Genomic DNA, 19,180 nt, shown 5'->3' on the forward strand with positions numbered 1-19,180 from the left:
CGTCGAAGCAAAGGAGTAAACCAGTGGACTTCTTCCACAGAATATTGAACATCAGGTCGCGTCTCCCTCCTTAGGCTCCTTGTTCAGGTGTGTAACACGTGTTGTCATCACACACAAAATGTGTTAAGTTCTGTGTATACTGTATCCGTAAAGCATATAAAATAAGAACGCGGTGGCGTTATGCATGGAGTGCAAAGAGCGGGTGAGCTCTAAGGCTTGAAACCGATCCCTGATCTCCTCTGAAAGTGAAAAACGCCTTAACAGTTCGGTATTCAGTAGTATTGTCTGAGGGGTGGTTGCTTCATATGGTGTTCCCTTAACAAGACAAAGCTCGATCATTTAGATATCGTTGTCTCAGACTATTGACTTCCACTGTGCACCGCAGGTGTTCACTTGGAGCCAATTGTGCCCTCCTTCGTCGGTCCGAGTGGTCATCTTGGGTCAAGATCCCTATCATGGTCCGAAACAAGCGCATGGACTTGCTTTCTCCGTTCAACGTCCCCTTCCTCCTCCACCAAGCCTGATCAATATGTACAAGGAAATTCGTTCAGGATTGCCGGAATCAGCGGGAAATCTGGAATGGTCACCAAAACACGGTGACCTCAGTGGTTGGGCTCGCCAGGGTGTGCTTCTACTCAACGCAGTCCTCACAGTCCGGGCTTCTTCACCGAATTCGCACAAAGATCAAGGATGGGAGCTCCTGACAGACGCCGTGATTCGTCATCTGAGCAAAGATAAGTCTGTAAGTGCGGCTATTATTTGTTCTTTCTTCAGCGGTGATCATTGTGTTAATAGCACGTTTGTTCTGGGTGAACGAACTTCCCCAAAGCTGTTGTTATGTTAATTTAAATCAAACGAAACCTTAATTCGGAAAGTTCCAAAGGAATTCCTCGCAATGTCATCATCGTCATCATCACCATCATAGACAGCATGACATCAGTTTTCAAAACCCCATGCTTCTCTGCCGTACCATGTGGCATGAGCTCATTGTTAGACGTAGGTATCATGGCTGTACATCGGATGGGATACTGTCATGGCGCCCACACCTAGACAGGAGGACGATTAGGGTCCTCAACCAAAGCCTGTGGCTCAAAAGCCTAACCGCAAGGCAGCGGTGTTTGGCGGGAAATGCAAATGTATTGCCATCTCTACGGAACAAGTCGCCCCGTGCTCCAAACTCCAACCTGAAGGACCAGGAAACTGTGTTTGTCAGATCTCTAACCGTTGACCAATCTGGTTTGAGTGATTCTGTGAGTGTCGTGGGGTACCCCCAGTATAGCTCAGTGGGTCGCTGAGATGCGCAAGTCGTCACACCACTGTAAGATCCTGTCTTCTCATGACGGTAATAGTTTGCATGTGTACAAATACCAGTTCTCGCTGACTTGGCCACGTTCCCTTATACTTAGTGCTCCTTAAATTTATTTCAACTACGGCGCCAATTATAAGTTTCGAACAGTAACTCGAGATAATGCTTCCTGCCTGTTGTCTTGCAAACGATATTGCAACTCCCATATCAGTCCTTGGCTTCCTGTTCTGCCCACGACGGTATATCAAAAGGCGCGGCAGCGTGAGACAGCCCTTTGTGAAGATAAACGATAACTAGTACAACCGTATTCATAAGGTTATCATGGAACACGGTCATGCTAGAATCTTCATGAGCGGGCGAGAAGCACCGACCGAAGCACTGTCGACCCTGATTGGCTGACACTGACCAATTAAGGCCTGCCTTCGTTTGGTCCGTACTCCGCACGTGACATCCATCCAATCAATGTGGTGTTCGCTTATTTAGAGCGCACGCCCCCGCGGACACATCGCTCCTGACAGCAGAGCATGTGTTGTGTGTTGAGCGATTGGTAAAAACCAAGTTCACATGAAAAAAAACGACAGATTTGAGGAATTTGACTTCACGAAGCCACTTCAACAACACGGAGATACACTTCCCCTAGATTGATTGATTTAATTCCCCCGAAAGCCATTCGCTTATAAATTCCTTAGACCGAGGGCGATTATGTTCGTTCGGATGTACAAAACATCTTTCTGATCGTTTTGGCAACTTTAGTCAAACGGTTAAAATTGTAGTGGAAAGCAAGGGTACCGACGTCATCGTACCGGTCGGAAAGTTTGAGATTAGGGGTTAGGGAAGGACACGCAAACTGATACTTTTTTTAATCAGAGCCAAAGAGCACGCAAAACGATTTGGCAAATAAGAAATACGATACGGTAAGCCATAAAATTACGTGTTTCGATGAAAATTATTGGGTGTGGAAAAGCGTGAAATTCGCTTGTTTAGAATGCAGTCTCTGGAACATCTTCAAGGACTTACAAAACGACCCCTCGATTTGGTTAGTTCCCCTTAGAAAGTTGAGCAAAATGCGTATCGACTGCGCATACCATCTCCATCCCCACGATCAACATCGTTCGCTGCATCCGAAGGTTCTTTTAACCAATACTATCAACACTTTGTTACTCGGTTGTGGGCTGACTACAGACGTTTGGTCACCCTGAGGATTGCTGCATGTTGTGTTGGACTTCACGATCGATTAGATGAGCTCGTTTTAGTAACACTGGTGTCACTAGCTGTCACAGTATGTGTGCGAAACAGATTACTCATATCTAGCACCTCGGTTTTATCTCTCAGCGATTTTTTCTTCTCAACATGGATCAGTGGCTGGAGCGCCAGTTTACTGACCGGAAGGTCCGTGGTTCGAACCCGACTTCTGCACCTCTACTTCCCCTGTCTAGACTTGGGCAACCCGACAGTATCTCAGCCTGGCATGGCAGTTAGGCGCCGAAGGGTGCTACAGCTGAGCGATTTATATTGCGTGAGAAAATATTCGTTCTATGGATTGGACCTCTTACTTGTATGACGTGTTTGAAACAAGAGCGGCCTGAACTCTGCTTGACGCCTCGGAGACATGGAGTCCACCGATTTCACCCACCGTTTCGACAACCTTCCCATCATTCTTGGTAGACCTCGTTGGGATCTTCCAATCACCTGCATATTCCTCACTACGTGAACGACCACTGCACAGCGGTCCCCCTGACGATTAATGCCTCAGTTTGATAACCTTCATTCTTACTTGAGGTGAAAGAGAAGCCAGTTATTACTAAAGTGGGGTGAAACAACATGCGACCAACTTAAAACCTACAATCAATTTGAACGACGCTGCATAGGAACGCGTTACCTATGGAACAGTCCGACCATAATTTAGTATGCGTACAATGCTTGGACGGTATAACACAACACCATGACAATTAGTGCTCCAAAAAGGCCCCGTGAAAACCTGTTGCATTTGTGGAATGCCGTGCGCAAACATTCGGGGGCAATATGACACGAGACATGAAAGACTTCGCTCTTGGATCAAGCTAGCATAGCTCACAGCGAGCAGCTACTGCGATATGCAGAGCAGCATACGGTTGAATTTTAAAACATTTATTCTCAACCCGCTTGTGTCCACCTGCCGTTCGGACAGGACTGACATACGGTTAAAAATAGAACATGCATTTGCTACCACCCCAGCCTCCGCACAACCGAACGTGAACATGGAGCGTAGAAGGATGATTGTTCCAAATCGGTACGTGCTTTTTCTGTGGTCTGTGAATTGGACCATCTCGCTGCCGACTAAGGTTGCCCGAACGGAACGGAACGTTGAACAGAGTCCCAGCTACAACAACGACACTCAAACCACTTGGCGATATTCGTGCTGAGTTCGGTAAGGATACGAATTTCTTTGAATTGGGTGTTATCTGGCTGTTGTCTGTTGCCACGCCCACTTACTGACCGAAAGGTTCGTGGTTCGAACACATTCGTGGCATCGCGACTGCTTCTGTCTAGGTTTGGGCAACCTCATGCTTCTTTCAGGTGGCATGGCAGTTAGATATTGAAAGGTTGTCACAGCCGAACGTTTGATGCGTACCTAGATGTACTAACCTGCGCACTTAGCGCGGTCTATTAAGCTTCGAGAAGTACCACTGCAAAAATTCTTAGTTGGGGTTCACCCAACCACACTCCGCTGCATTGAAAACGGCAATTTTTCACTTCCAAGCCTGGTTCCCGTCTAATCGGTACAGTTGTATCACCGCCCATGACATCTTTACTTATCTTGTCAATGACTGCAGTCTGGACTCCTGACATGAGGTAAACACAATTTTTTTAAAAAAAAGGCAACGGACTACTTATTAGGCTGATGGAACCTCGTTCGTCGTTCTGTTTGGAGCTCATCAGGTAGACACGTTTGACGTCAATTTTGTCCCATATTACACCACCGAATTCGACCTTTGAAAACTGAGTTGAATAGCTTAAGTGGGCTATTCAGTTGAGTCTCACGTTAACACCTCATCAGTTTGTAGACGTGCATTTAACCCCACACAGGATATCAGTTAACCGTTGGTCATACCCATTGGTGACTCACTGAGGTGCATGTAAGGTGCTTGCCCCGATAGGGCACGATTAGGTCGGAGTTTTTATTCGCCATAACGCCTACTGAACTCGACTAGTCTGATGCGCACATTCAGCTAACACATGTAGGATGGGAGACGTTCGATTGTCGACAGATGTTGACAAAATGGGTAACACCTGCGTGCCCCGTAACACGCTGTTTCCATTTGGGGATGTTTATGCGTAGGCTAACCGCTGTCGGACGACATCTGCGGACAGGCTGTCGTTCGACCTCCAGACTGGTCCTATTGACCGCAAGAATGTGCCTGGCAGATTTTTCGTTGGTTGAAAAGTTTCAAACGAGTTTCAGTCGCGGTGATGAGCGTAAAACCGGTCTGAAGCGTTTCTCAGAAGGCCACACCCTTGGAAACATGCGTCAATCCGTCTCTCGTAGATTCCCTCCAACTGAGTCCTGTCAATTAACGGACTAATCCAGTGCTGTACTGTTCATTGTGTCATCTTTAAGGCGAGTGACTGTGTTTGTCTGTATGTACGCGCAGCGGTCATTGAATTTTCTCCCGTTCATTGAAAGCATACAGTGATTAAAAAGGCTTTTGGGAAAACGTTGAGGAATATACACTTCAGGGGTGTGGTAGTTCCGGCCTGGAGACCACACGTATCTAATTTGGCATATTTCAACCCTTCAGGAATCCACACAGAGCGTTTCCAAGTGTGAAACTCACCATGACGCTTTAGTTCATGAAAACTAACCCCATCTTCTGGCTCATTTGACGTGTTTTGGGGTCACCCAAACGATACTCACCTGGCTCAATCAGTGCAATTTATTTCCCTTAGAGCGGAGATTAGAGTAAGTTGACGGAGCAAAGCTGATAGAAGGGTGGCCAACAGCAAATCATGGGTTTCTTAAAATCGGGAACTCTGTTCATCAAGACTCAAATGTGCCAGGTAGGTCATACGAAGAGCAACAAACTCCCGTACCACGAGTAGTTGTAATACGAGACGGTCTGGGAATACTCTGAGCCCTCAGATTTCTACTTTGATCGTCAATGTGTTCTTCCAAACGGTCGGAAGTCTGGCGCTGCTCCGATGACACCTGCTGTGCACAATCGCATTAGGTGTCGATTCTGCTAGGCATGCCTCCCACAACCAATTGGGTCAGACAGCTGAGCCAGAGGCTACGGGTATGTCACAGAACAAAGACCTGCCTTCTTCCCCCACCGTATGAGCCAGAGGCGCAATGCAGGACAGCTCAAACTGGCTCCGTTCTTCGGCCTGGACAATTTAGATGTGACATTTGCCCACGCAGCATAAAAGCAACGGCTAGTCAGCTCAGCTGATCTTAGGTAACTCTAGTTGCTACCAATGCCAATGCATTCTCCTCTTTTCGCAGCCCTATAAATTTGGCACCCATTCCTCTGCCGCTACTCAGAAAATCACTGGTAATGTAACTGCGCATACTACTGATGCAACACGCTAGTAGTGTCTTGTCAGGTGTCAAAGCTCCGTCCGCGCATTTGATGAATAGTTGGTACGGAAGTTATGGAACTGATTTGCAGCGTTTTTTCATCATGTCTTAATACTCAAAGAACTTCCTGGAAAGCTCAACAACATGCTTTATAGTGGTTGCTTTTGAAAACTCTACGGAAATGAGATTTTTACTTTCGCGTCTGGTCATTTGTAACCGCTCAGTTCGCGTTGGTCAATAAACAACTCCGCACTCAAGGGCCTTCTTCCTTTCCCTCGTGCAAGGAAATCTGTTCAACATAGCGGTGTTTGATGTGCGTGCTCCCTGTCTGAGAGATCCACAGACTTCTTTTGCACATATCCCTTAGTTTTTTTTAAATAAAAAACTCGATGTATGCCATGTCTCCGAAACTGGATACAAGGTCATGTATCTGAACACGATAGCTCACTCTTATCATGGGTGTCAGTTCATCCAGAAGAGGCTTCCCGTGGTCTTGTGTTGAGCATGAGCGTTCAAGGCGCTTTGCTTGACTAGAGGCCTAATAACAGCAGTCAGACTGCCCGGTCTGTCAAAATCCGCGTCCGAAGCCTGTTCATTATCCTAACAAACTCCAGCAGGTGCACTTTTGTGACTCCTGCAGATGGGAAAATGCACGGATATGGGCGGGCATTTTAATTATCAGGTGGGACGAGTTGACAAGCACTGAAGCCGTTTCTGCCGGAGACCTGGTGTAAATGCTATCAGGACCGACAACGGCGATCGCTTCCGACAACCCTGCACTAATCACCAACGTACCTTGGACAAGGCTTCAAGGCAACGAACATGACCTGATGACAGAGCACGCTTAGCATAACCTGTGTTGTATCCGGGGTTGATTGTGCACAACGGCCCTGATCATATTGTTTCCAGTCTTGGTGAATTTCGACCTTCTCGCGATGTCACTGACGGCTTTACTCCTCCGTTCCCCAACTTGCTGAGATCCTATGTGGTTTATGGACCAGTATCTCTGATAATGACAACACATCGCAACCAGACTATTTGGTTAACTCCCCCGAAGCTTTGGAGCCCCCAGAGGAACTCTGTCGGAACGGCTTGTTGTTAAAAATAATGTGGACTGTTGCTTTTACATTCCTATTGTTCCAACCATTGTTTTGTGTAGTTGGTCTTCCTTTTCGTGTCACAGGAGACTGCTTACCAATGGGACTTCCAACAGCATTGGACGAGTTGACTTTCAGGTTTTCGATTGACCGGAAGGTCCGTGGTTCGAATCCGACCTCCGCCACTCGCTTCCCCTGTCTAGGCTTGGGCAACAGCTGAACGTTTCTTTCTTTCTTTCGATTGCCTTAAATCGGACTCGTTATAAGGTCACAAAGTGGCCGAGGTCCTGTGCCTTTATCACGTTCTTTCAGATTAAGGTCAGTGCTTGACAGTTATTCAGAATGATTGACACGTGTTTCAGTAGCTGACAACCTGCGCAAGGGAACTGAAGCATAACCCGCATTGAAATCAGACGTAGAGAACCACGCATTCGGCTATCGTAGGCCTTCCCACGCCTCCTGGAACACAAAATGCGGCTACTTTGAAATGATGGTAGCCTCAAGAGATTCGGTAACTTTCAATTTGAATTTCGTCCTGTCGGTGAAACCAGTATATGCGGAGAAGCCCCACACAACTGTGTCATTCTTATTGGGTGTCATCATCAGTGCGCATGTCACAGAATTCAAAGAGTTTTGAACCAACGACCTTCCGAACAGTGGTTGACCACCGGCGCCTGAACACCAGTGTGATAAGACAGGAACTAGCGCCGCCCATTCTCCAATCACAGAAACCACATCACATATTGATTGGCTCCTCGAGTGACGACTTCTCAGATGGAAGTTTCACTCATCTTGTGAAATTATTCTTCCTGTGAGTCGCTTATAGATTGATAGTAGTGTGAGAAGGTCCGGTAATTTTCGGTACTTTGGATAAAAATCTGACCGGACCTCGTACTTAATGGTTAGATGAGGGCTTATAGGTTGATAGTAGTGTGAGAAGGTCTGCTGATTTTCGGTAATTTGGATAAAAATCTGATCGGACCTCGTACTTAATGGTTAGATGAGGGACAGCGACGGAGCGAAACCGCTGAAAGCTCTAGAATAGTAGTGCTATGTTAAGAAAGTATACTTCTTGATCTCTACTATCGTTGAATCAGTCAAGACTTTTTTAAAGGGAAGTTTCGTTCTTTAAATGAAGCCAGTCTGTGCTGAGAAACGGGGAGCATTAGCTACTGGAAGTCATCTGCAGTGCGTATCTGCAGAGCCTCGACCCGTGACCTTCCAGTCAGAACTTGAACACTTAGCCATTCGACCATAATCCGTGGCCTTTTCATCTGCTTACATCGAGGACAGTTGATTGAAAGCTGTTTATCGCGTGAGCCTTGAGTCAACTCTTCAATCAGCCCAATACATTATATAAACGATGAAATAATAATCGTGTGAGATAGGAGACCATCATGGTGCAGAAAATTGTCTGATTTACCTCTGGCGATAAGCTGCTTTGCAAGGTGTTACTGTATTGATCTACAGCCTCCACTATGCATCGCCTTATCGATCCATCCGTCCAGCTCTCTACCAATCACGGATTGATCTATTCTTATCCGCTGCCATTCGCTCACCGGTTTATCCTATTCACGTCATTCTAAAACTTCAAAAAAAAAGAATGAGAAATTTCCTTCCGTTCGGCTGCTGCACAGTCGTCACTAGAGTACGTGACGCAGAAAAAAAAGGTTTCATCGATCTGACCGTCATTCGGCCATGCAACCAGACGTGCACACTCCGGCTAACGATCGACAAATCTGTCTCCAGTTGGGCTATTTCTGGATTAATTTTATTGATTTTCAGATCCTTGAACTGAAACTAACTGAAATAGACATTTTGATGACGAAACGTCCGTCTGTCTATTGTGGTTGATAAGATATCACCTATCGGATTAGTCAACTACTAATTTGTCTCATGAATTGATTTAAGTTTCTCAATGGTGGAAATCAGTGCTCATCCACAAGTTGATATCGCAGCTCACGTGTAGTTCAGTAGTCCAACCATTCGAACAAATTGGGTTTTAGTGTCGAGAGTAACTGGGAACTCCGACCGCTTTGCTGGTGATGCTACTCAACCACTATCGACGATTGAGTACGTCACTCTTTACTGTGCAAGAGCTGACTGATGCTGGGGACGTCACATCTAGGGAATCTCTCAAGCTGGCACTAAATCGTTCAGCTGTAGCACCCTTTCGATGCCATGCGAAGGAGGCACGAGGGCTGTTATTCTGCCAGGTCGCTCAAGCCTAGATAGAGAAAGTCGAGAGGCAGAGGTCGGGTTCGAACCACGGACCTTTCGGTCAGTAAATTCGCGCTCTAACCACTTGGGCCATCTCGCCGCGCTGGCACATCTTTATTTTCTAGAAAATGTCGATAAAACCAAGCGCGAGAACAATCGCGGTATGAACTCTTAGCTTGCTTGACTGATTGAGCAACTACTTATCTGCCATCCGTCCAGTTCCCATCTGCGGTTTCAAAGCCTCGTTCTTAAAAGCTAGTGCAGACGTTTTTTGCACTGTTCTCCTATCCGCTGAGGCGATATGCGAATGCTTCTATCATACGGAAAAGTAAAATGATTCAACGTTGCCGACCCCAGTGTTTCAAGTTGCGCCAAAGCGAGTGATGGAGCCGTCGAAATTAGATCTATAGACGTAATACACTACTCATAAGGTTGCTGAAAGTTATTCGACAGCCTACGACCGGTTTCGCCCTTCTTGGGGCTCATCAGGTAGGCGCATTTCTCGAGTTTCCGTCAACCTTATGTTCTACTTGAAACCAAATTGTCCGAAATTCGCGAATATACACTCATTTGCAAACATTGATGATGTTTCTAAGCAACTGAGTGTGCTTTGGCTGGCTTTGTCTGAATTCACCGCGATTGGACTGCCACAGTTCGATATAGCGTGAGAGCCTTTCCGTCTGGCAACTGGGGATATCTGTGTAACAGAACTAATGTTGCGGTGACCGAGATAGCATGCGAGGCTGTCCGTCTGGCAACTGGAGACATCTGTGTAACAGAACTAATGTTGCGGTGAACGAATGATCCCAAGCTTCGCTTCAGCAGAAAACTCACCCGTACTACATCGACATCGATACTACTTAAACGTGTGTCTTCTGTGTTGTTTTGGGCCTAGTAGGTGCGTAGTCCGTTGTGATCGATTCGGGGAGTCAAGGCCGCTACATACGCACAAAAGTAAACCAAGTACGAGTCAATCACACTACTGATCCGCCGCTCTTGGCCAAACGGTTTTAGCGTTCAAATCACTCGTCAGGGGTTCGCAAGTTTGATGCTGGAGTTGGCTGACGAGATGCGCACACCAATGATGAATCCAAATATGGACAAAATGCTTGTAAAGTGCTTTTCATCATAGATTCGCTCCTCCTGCTGGATGGGTTCTCCGTCGAATCAATTTCCAACTCCCCTCACACTCTCCTAATGATGGTTTTTTGTCGAACTGACGTTACCAACAAGGATCTCGCGTCTTTATAGTCCGTATCAATGTCCACCCTATACTCGCCAGTCTCCTCGGGCACTTACTCGCGTGGTTCTCTCTCCCTCTCTGTCTTGTCTTCAGAATCTTGTATTCATGCTTTGGGGTTCGCATGCGCTGAAGCAAGGTGCAGGTATCGATCGCAAACGGCACTTGGTCTTACATGCACCGCATCCATCTCCTCTATCCGCCTCTCGCGGTTTCTTTGGCTGCGGTCACTTCACCAAGGCCAACGACTATCTCCGGGAGCATGGACTAACTCCAATTGACTGGACGAAGTTGGATTAACACTAATCGATACTGTAACCATTTATCCGTACCAGAACCCCATTCCATTTTTTAGGCATCCGCTTTTATTACCCATCTGTTTCATCCTCTCCGTTTATTTTATATCCGAACAACCTATTCACAAATAGATATTTTTTTACCAGTTGTCTGATTTTTATACTTCGGAGAATTGTGTAAATTAAATGGTGATGGTGATGATGATGTGGGCAGTGCTGTTGAATTTCTTTCCCACTGATTTGAACGTAGCTGGGTGATAGTTCAAAGCCGGAGGCTTCAATGAATCCACACTGGTTTGATTCCCTGACTTCTTCAAGTGGGGTGAGTAACATCGCTCAGGGTAACCAGACTTGTAGCACACACTGGTGATTAGCCACGGCCGGTTTCTGGTAAGTCGCAGACCGCTATCCAGTTACAGGGCTTTCGTGAATACAGCGTCGTTTTTTTTCATAACTACTGAAAGACAACGCTGGTACGGTCTTGATGCCGTCATGTGGATAGCTAAGGATGAGTTTGAATCAAACTTGCTGTGTTCGCTGTGCCAATCAAGTTGACTGAGAATGGGCACTGTCGTTCGTTTCGTCCTCCTGAAGAAGACACACTTTGGGAATGTCTGTCAGTCTTGGCTAATCAGGAGCTTCCATCCCGGGCTATCAGGTTTCTTTAGCCGAATGCAATACTGGTTGGATGGCAAGTTGATAAGTCGCGTCTTCAGGATAGACTTTTCCCTGTTCAACGGTATGATTCTCAGAATCCTGGAAGATGGAGCAGTGCCTGTCGGTTGGAAAACGCGGTGGATCCGAGATACTCGTGCTCGTCTAGAATCCTATGGTTCGTACGAATGAAAATGGTCCCCAACTCACTGTATCGTTTCCCCATAATGGGTTTCCACCTCAGCAACTCCTTTTCGGGATCCCAATACGCGACATGCGAATTTTACCTCAATAAGGGATCCTGAACGACATTCAGTATCCAGCCGGTCTTAATCCATTGAGGCCCTCCGCGAACTCCGTACACAGTCTATAACAGGTACCCATGTGTTCCTCATCTCGTGAAATTTCACGGGAAGTAAGATTTGGAGGTGAGAAACGCTGTTTGTTGTTTCTTGGGAAGTTCCACACACGTGTTCAGTTTTTCTCCAGTTTCATCCCATCGTTTGCTTTGGTCACACACACCTACCTACAGTCTTCTTCTCGAAAACGTATCTCCCAGACTCTTTCATCTTACAGTACATCGCCTGTCATTGGTGTGACCGATTACGGATGAGCAAGGTCAATTTTATCTGTCACGTTGTTGAGTCCAAAAGCTATGAAGAAAAATCGTTCAGCTGCAACACCCTTTCGATGCCTAACTGCCATGCCGCCAGAAGGTTGCACGAGGGCTGGGATACTGCCAGGTGGCCCAAGCTTAGATGGGGAAAGTCGAGATGCAGCGGTCGGGTTCGAACCACGGACCTTCCGGTCAGTAAATTCGCGCTATGACTACTTGGGCCATCCCCACCCCAAGGCTGTAGTACTCTCATCAGTATTGGGAAACATTTCTGGTTAGCCCCAAATGTAGATAAATAATTGAACCACTCTCTACTCTCTCAGCCTTTCGTGTCATGGAAGTAAACCTGGTCAACTGGTACGCATTTCTTCCAAACTCTTTCAATCAGGTAATTTGACAGAATGGCATTCTCAAACTGTCACTAGGGAATAGGAGGTTCACCGGACAAGCAGAGTAAGCGAGAACCCAAGTCCTTTCTTTCCCTCTCGAATTGACCACACAGTGTTAGCCGACCCACATGTTAAACCCAATTGTTCAATTCGACAGTTAGACGTGGCCATAATCTGAGCGATTCTCATGGATTACAAACGCAACTGTAACCAATTTCCGTTCCGTCCAGCTCTACTGGTGATTAGTACTCAGAAGCAATAAGAAACATCCCTCCCGCCGGTGGTCCACTACAGCTGCTAAATATCCGTTCGATGGTGTTCAGTCTCGATGAGTTCTGTTCATCCAAACGTCCAATGGATCCGTGAAGGTCTTCATCTGGTAGACTACGGTTTCGGCGACACCCAGTGTTTTCATTCATGGCCGTAAAAAACACACCTTTCCCTTCCCAAGATGGGTTATTTATTCTTCAAAACAAGGTATGCAACATACGCAGATTCGTTAGTTGACCATCATTGCAAGCAGTTTATGTCATGAGCTTGACTCACTCATACACTAACTCTTCTGTTTTGTGATTTCTGGCTCCAATTAATCGGCAGCTTAGCTTTGGATACTCATATTTGAAGTACTGACTGAAGATGGTACTGTTAAGACGTAATACTCTACTCATAACGTTGCTGAAAATTCTTCGACAGCCCACGACAGGTTTCGCCCTTTTTGGTACTGTTATGTTTAACCTGATTGAAAAACATTCCCCAAGGACTTAGGAGCCAGGATTGTTCACCTTTCTGGAGCATTTGTTAAAAATCGTTTCGACACTTAACTGCCATGTTACCAGAAGGAAGCACGAGTGCTTGGATGGCTTAAGCCTAGACAGGGGAAGTCGAGACGCGGAGGTTGGGTTTGAACCACGGTCCTTCCGGTCAGTAAAATCGCGCTCTAACCACTTGGTCGATCTCGCCGTATTCATTTCGAACAGAATGAGGAATCCTCTCCTAACCCATTAAAAGTTGTTTACAACCGAACGGATACATTTACAGTCTCTTACTCCAACGCAGAAAGCATCCCGCATGACGCTCAGGAGGAACCATCTCGGTGAGGAGGCTATTCGGAGCCCCCAATACCGCGTTTACTCCAGACAGGCACTGTGATATTTTCCTGGCAAGGCCACTCTTGAGCTTTGGATGACGCACTGTTTGGGATGTAAAACTACTACTGAGAAACCCGTGACTCTAATTCATTCCTGGTTTTTCGATTGCTCCTGTTCTCCATCTCAGCTCTCGTGCTTTCTCCAAATCGAGAGGGCAGCCGTGCACCGGAAGTTCACCTCAGCTGAAGCTGGGCAGCTTTTACCATCTCTTTTTGGGGCTTACAGGTGTCCACCGGGGATAAAACGCAAGGAGATTATGGCAATATTCGTCAACGAATGGTACGTAATTGCCAAGAATTTCAAATTTACCAAGGCCCAAGAGCCACTGAAGTCAGAAACAGAAACGTAATGCGAACAGTGCAGGGGCAATGAGTGTCACCCAATCGGTACAAATGTTCCATCTGGATTCAGTGAGAAGGTCGAAGAAAACTGGGCTAAGATGACTGAAAAATGGGCAAAGAAATTGGTGAAACCAAAGTGACCGAATTCATTCGCGGGGGACTCCTGAATAAGAAAATGTTTTGAATTTTCTGACGGGTTGTAGAGCAGACCTCTCTGAAGGGCACGTACCGTGCTGAATTCTGCGTTTTCCACGGTGGAAAGTATCGGTTCCTCATTTCCCATGGTCTACCTCATACCTCTGATGTGCGGTGAAAATTTCCCGCGATTTATGGTATTTGTCAGCTGTTTCTGCCACCTTTTTCCTGCTCCTAAGGTAGCACCTGAAGGGTCCTAGTGCAAATGGTTTCTTCTCTGAAAATGATAACCGTTAAAACGGGTTTATTCTGTGGATTTGCTCTTCTTGGTGAGAAAATTGTCACCTCTTCTTCCTGGTCCCAGATTCACTCACCATCTGCCGATAGTTTGGCCTTTCCTCCTGTTCAAATAAAAATGTAGCCATTATCATTCTGCCGCAACATGCTTTCGGTGCATAGTTACCTCGCCACCCGGTGGAGGCGTTAAAGGTAAGCTACCGCCAGGTTGCCCGAGCCTAGACAGAAGCAGTCGAGACACAGAGGTTGGGTTCGAACCACGAACCTTCCGGTCAGTCAGTTTGCGCCCTAACTCCCGAGCTACCTCGAGCTCCTTCTCAAAAAGCGTCAACTAGTGGCTTTTCGATTGTTGCTATCTTGGCATCTCAACTTCGTAGCAGAGCTTCACCGCTGGGTAATTTTCCTTTTTCCATTCTGAAGTAACCGGTTTCTTCACCATCATATCGGAATGTTTTCGTCTCCACTTTTCTGCCTGCTTATTGGTCTGGTTAACGTCCTTTGGTATCGATTGATTTGGGACGGGATATTTGGTTTCGCATACGTCATCCTTGAGCAATAGATAGTAGCCAGCTGTTCCTCAGATTTCGGTGTTGGTGAGGACATTCCTGTCGGTTGTTGGCAGACATATGGTCGTATAGCAAGCCCGGGTTACTTTCCTGTACAAACAGAGTACTTTCATGGACTTTGGAAAGCCTGAAACGGCAAAGTTTCGCGATATTCCACTGTCGAACATAGGACTGCCCCTATTTGATGAGCTCTCAAAAGGACTAAGCTGGCCGCGGGCTGTCAAGGAGTTTCCAGCAACCTAATGAATAACGTGTTACGTGTATTCCATTGTCCTCTTTAACTTTTACATCATATACTTTGGAGTTGTAGCCGATTCCAACTGGTTTGAATTCTATCACCTCTCCGATTCTTCGCTTTGTAGAACTCTTTGAGGGATATGGATAAAGAACCCACATGCCCCCTACGAATCCAACCCAGTCGAACCAAAATCCTAATGAAGACATCCCCTAAAGTTGTGACGGTCTCTGCCGAGTCGGCTGTCTGTCTTTCCAAGGCTACGGTACGTCCAACGCCATTCGATTTACCCTCGTTCTGTGTAGGAACTATTCCTTGGAGAACTTCTTTCCAGAGCGTTGAAGCCTCCGGGTTTGCAACTGGACTATGACGATTTGTCAACCCTCCAATCGCAGAACAAAGAATACCAATTTCTCGCCGATGTACTTCCAATGAAGATCATGGCAAAAGAGTGGATAGAACGATACAAGGATCAGTTCGATGCGGCGTGTGCGCAGTCTAATTAGCAGTCCTCTGTGGAAACCTTTGTCACGACGAAACAGATCACATTTGTAAATAAAAGTCCTCTTTGCTCAAGCAGATTACAGCAATTTCATAATGCCGCTGTTGATTTTGTTGTCACGTTGAAAGGTCAACGAGAATCCTGGTCGTGACAGATTGAGGTACTCACTTATAAAGTATGCATGGACGTGTACTATAGCCCTTTCCGCAAGGAGGGAGGGCGTGCTTTTATGTTTTATAAAGTGTCTACTCGCAATAAACAAAAGCTATGAAAAACAAATTTTCTACCGCGCAATTTAAAGTACTTTTCGAATGGTTTCGCAACATTAACTCGAAGCGTTGCGGGCCGCTACGCCTCCTACACAAGGGTCAAAATCGAAGTGCAAGGGAACTAGCTGAGCACAGTGTAAACCACCTTTCATTGTTTTGGCGATGCACCCATATTGCCATGTGGAACGAAGGAAACTTCAAAAGCTCACCACAACTCTTTTGTCACCCTAATAAATTCAGTCACAATTGTATAAGCGAGACAGCTTGGTGAGTGAAAAACAGGACGCTGTTTGTTAGGTGTTCGTTTTTGTTCTAGTGCGGCGGTTAGCTGAATTGGGTTGAGTGAGCGAAATCCCCTCACTTGACGATAGAAGATGGGCTTTGTTGGGCTGGTTTCTGGGACGTGGTTGGTTGTGGTGATACCGCTTGGCTGGATCTGAGTTGAGTGCGACCAAGACGGTGGAAAGTCCTATCTTCGCTGAGTACCTGTTGTGCGTGCTTTCAAAAGCGTATCGTTACACCTTGGACCTCCCTCTTTAGTGAACATGTGCGACCTTGTTCCAGTCGGCGTCTACGGTGTTATTTCTCGGTCATAGGATCGATTGGCGCGATGCTGGTTATCGAACATTTCGAGGTATTGTCCCCTTCGATCCCCTTCCATATTTTGTTATACTCTAGTCTCAAACGCCGTAGAGTTATACCTCCAGAGAGAGAACCTCGAGAACTTAGTTCATCCGCTTTTGAGCTAGCAGTATTTCAAAACAATACAGTTAGGAAGGTCCTCCCCTCATTCAGTGAATTATTTTTTGGTTTGTTTTTCGTTGACTACGTTTACCAGAGTTTTCTCGTTTAGATTAAAATGAGAAGCCCAACTTTATCACTGGATTTTTCTGCGGTCCAGCCAACGGTTCCCTCCTTTGAACTGTAGTCGACAAAGCTGTTTGAATCGCGCTGCTTACAAGCACTTGCAGGTTCAGGAGAAACGTTTGATTATGCCGGGAAAGCTGGCAATTCGCTATCTCTTCCTAGCTGCCCACCGATAGCTATCGATCTTTCGGTTGGTGAGCTTGTCCGTGCTCACCGGCATTCCGATCAGCCTATCTATCTCACTTTCCTGAGATGATCGTGTACACCGTTCACCCCAGATAATCAGGCACGATTTTACCACTTTACTGTCGTGCCCAAGGGACAGGAGCTCTGGGCTCTGCACTTGCTTGTAGCCTGAGGATAGAGCTACGCCTTTTGCTTTCAACGGAATGATGCACGCGGCGGACGCTGACTGGGCATATTCGTATCAAAATGCGGAGTACGAATTGGAATGGGTGAATGTCAAGTTCCAAACAGATGTTCCCTGAAAGGGTGTATACTCATATCCATTGCTCAACTTGGCCGATTGGCTTAGTGTTCCCTACCGCTTCACGTCAGAGCACTTATCAAATATTTGTTTGTGGTCCACCTGGTCATAATACGAATGGGTAAAATGTGGAAGCATTGTCAACTTACGAAATTTGGCAATCGAGGCTCAGCGATGTCTTGTTACCTTCACCAGCTCTCAACTACTCATGAGTAGTATGAAATTTAAAACAGCTCGTTTAGCAGTGGTGTGTTCGCCAAACGCGCATTAAGCCGATCGCTTCATTCAGCTGGGAGCTTTTTGTCTAATTCGAATGCGCACATTCATTTGGATGCTTGTAAGTAACAGATATGCTCGTTGCCGCATATCCATACATCTGAGTAACTCAAGTGGCGCATACGATTCGTCAACTTCACTTTAGCGCCTAAGGTTACTAGGGAGCTGAAAACCAGTGCATTGCAGAACGTGTTACAAACGTCGTCGATCGCGCCAGTCGTGTTCCTTCATCCTCTGAGAGATCACGCGAAGTGATCTCGGAAGTCTATACGTCCGAAGTCTTTAGCCGGACTTTCTTTCTGGGCCTGGAATTCCTCACTTTATTGAACTACTGAGGGGTTGCAGGTTACTGAAATAGCGGCTCAGCACAGCAACCGCCAGTTTGCGGTGCCAACAACGTGTCATATACGACAGATATAACAATCGGCCATCGCGTGAAGATTAGATAAATCGATTAACCAAAGTAACGTAGGTTTGAAAAATGCCCCTTAAACGACAAGGCTGAAAACTTAGTGAGAACAAGCGAAGTCCAAGATAACAACTGTTCCATTATAGCCTCGGAGCTCAAACTCAGCTCAACAGTAGGGCGATCCAAGAGCTCTTTGTATCCGAGCTAAGGCTGTAGTTTTGCTCTGAGGAACAAAAAAGGAATCAATTAGGCTCAGTGACGCGGAATGTCACATTGTTCAACAATATACACGGATGGATTGCATGTTCCTCCGGGAAGTCACATCAAGTTGTTACGTTTATTTGGCACTTGAAGCATACCACACGCGTCGGTTGAACATACGAAACAAAGCTACCAGAAACTTCCATATCGTGTTTCTAATTTTTGCTTTTTAACCCTACGTCATATTGCGACAGACGCCAACAGGCACACATGTATCGATCGGCTTTGCCGGGCATAAAAATAGTATTCATTGGTCCTCTGAGTATAGGCTGAGCTCGGATATCTAGCTATCTTGTTTAACTCCATTTCTGAATTGAATCGATTGGGACATTTGTGATTCTTTTAAATCCTGGCTTTCTATCGTGAGCATTCATTAACCAGGACGTGCCTAACCATCGATTCCACATTTGTGGCTAGTCTACTTGGTAATTCTCAGATAATTTCATCAGCAGGTTCAATACCTGCGTGACTTGCAAATTACAGTTAGGAGACAAGACTGCAAAGTACTTGGTAACCCGGCTTAGAACGATTTATTAAACGATATGGTTGGTCAAAAACACATATTTTAATGCTTAGCAAAGTCAACCAAGGCCTTCAAAGGGCTAATCATACATGGTAAACCGTCAGATTTGTGCTCACATCCTCATGAAAACGTACAATCCACTCCCAGCCATTGACGACCTGGGATAAAAGTACATTCCAAATGATGCGACCGAATGGCAGTGGGTGACGTTGTCGAGTCTGGTGCACAATTAGACCACGACTTTAGTCCTCACGTGAAGATTGAGTCGAGTCCACTGGCTGTATTGTTTCGCAATTCCTTCATACAGATCAGCATGCCTCTAACGAGGCAGTTAGAAAGCGTGTTTTCGGTTGTGTAACGGGTACTTCCATTGAAGAATATGTCCAGCACCAGAAGCTGCGTTGGTTGGGGCATGTTTTACGCATGCCGAACCATCGTTTGCCGAAGAGAGTACTGTTTTCCATGCCCAATTCGGAGTGGCGTAAACA

General features: G+C 46.2%; 2 protein-coding genes across 2 annotated transcripts in view; one reads left to right on the forward strand and one right to left on the reverse strand.

Annotated features, from left to right (window-relative positions):
- The window catches only part of T265_13997 (hypothetical protein), a gene marked incomplete at both ends in the record, with an annotated part of 21,576 nt that extends 5,702 nt beyond the window's left edge, over positions 1-15,874 (forward strand). Inside the window, 3 exons of the mRNA XM_009171582.1 lie at positions 386-742; positions 13,750-13,803; positions 15,226-15,874. Of these exons, the coding sequence (XP_009169846.1) occupies positions 386-742; positions 13,750-13,803; positions 15,226-15,468 (654 nt within the window). The remainder of the gene's footprint in view (positions 1-385; positions 743-13,749; positions 13,804-15,225) is intronic.
- T265_06329 (hypothetical protein) overlaps positions 1-19,180 on the reverse strand; it is a gene marked incomplete at both ends in the record, with an annotated part of 39,482 nt that overhangs the window by 1,331 nt on the left and 18,971 nt on the right. The window lies entirely within an intron of this gene.

Source organism: Opisthorchis viverrini (genome assembly GCF_000715545.1).
Source record: "Opisthorchis viverrini unplaced genomic scaffold opera_v5_125, whole genome shotgun sequence".
Classification (NCBI taxonomy): domain Eukaryota; kingdom Metazoa; phylum Platyhelminthes; class Trematoda; order Opisthorchiida; family Opisthorchiidae; genus Opisthorchis; species Opisthorchis viverrini.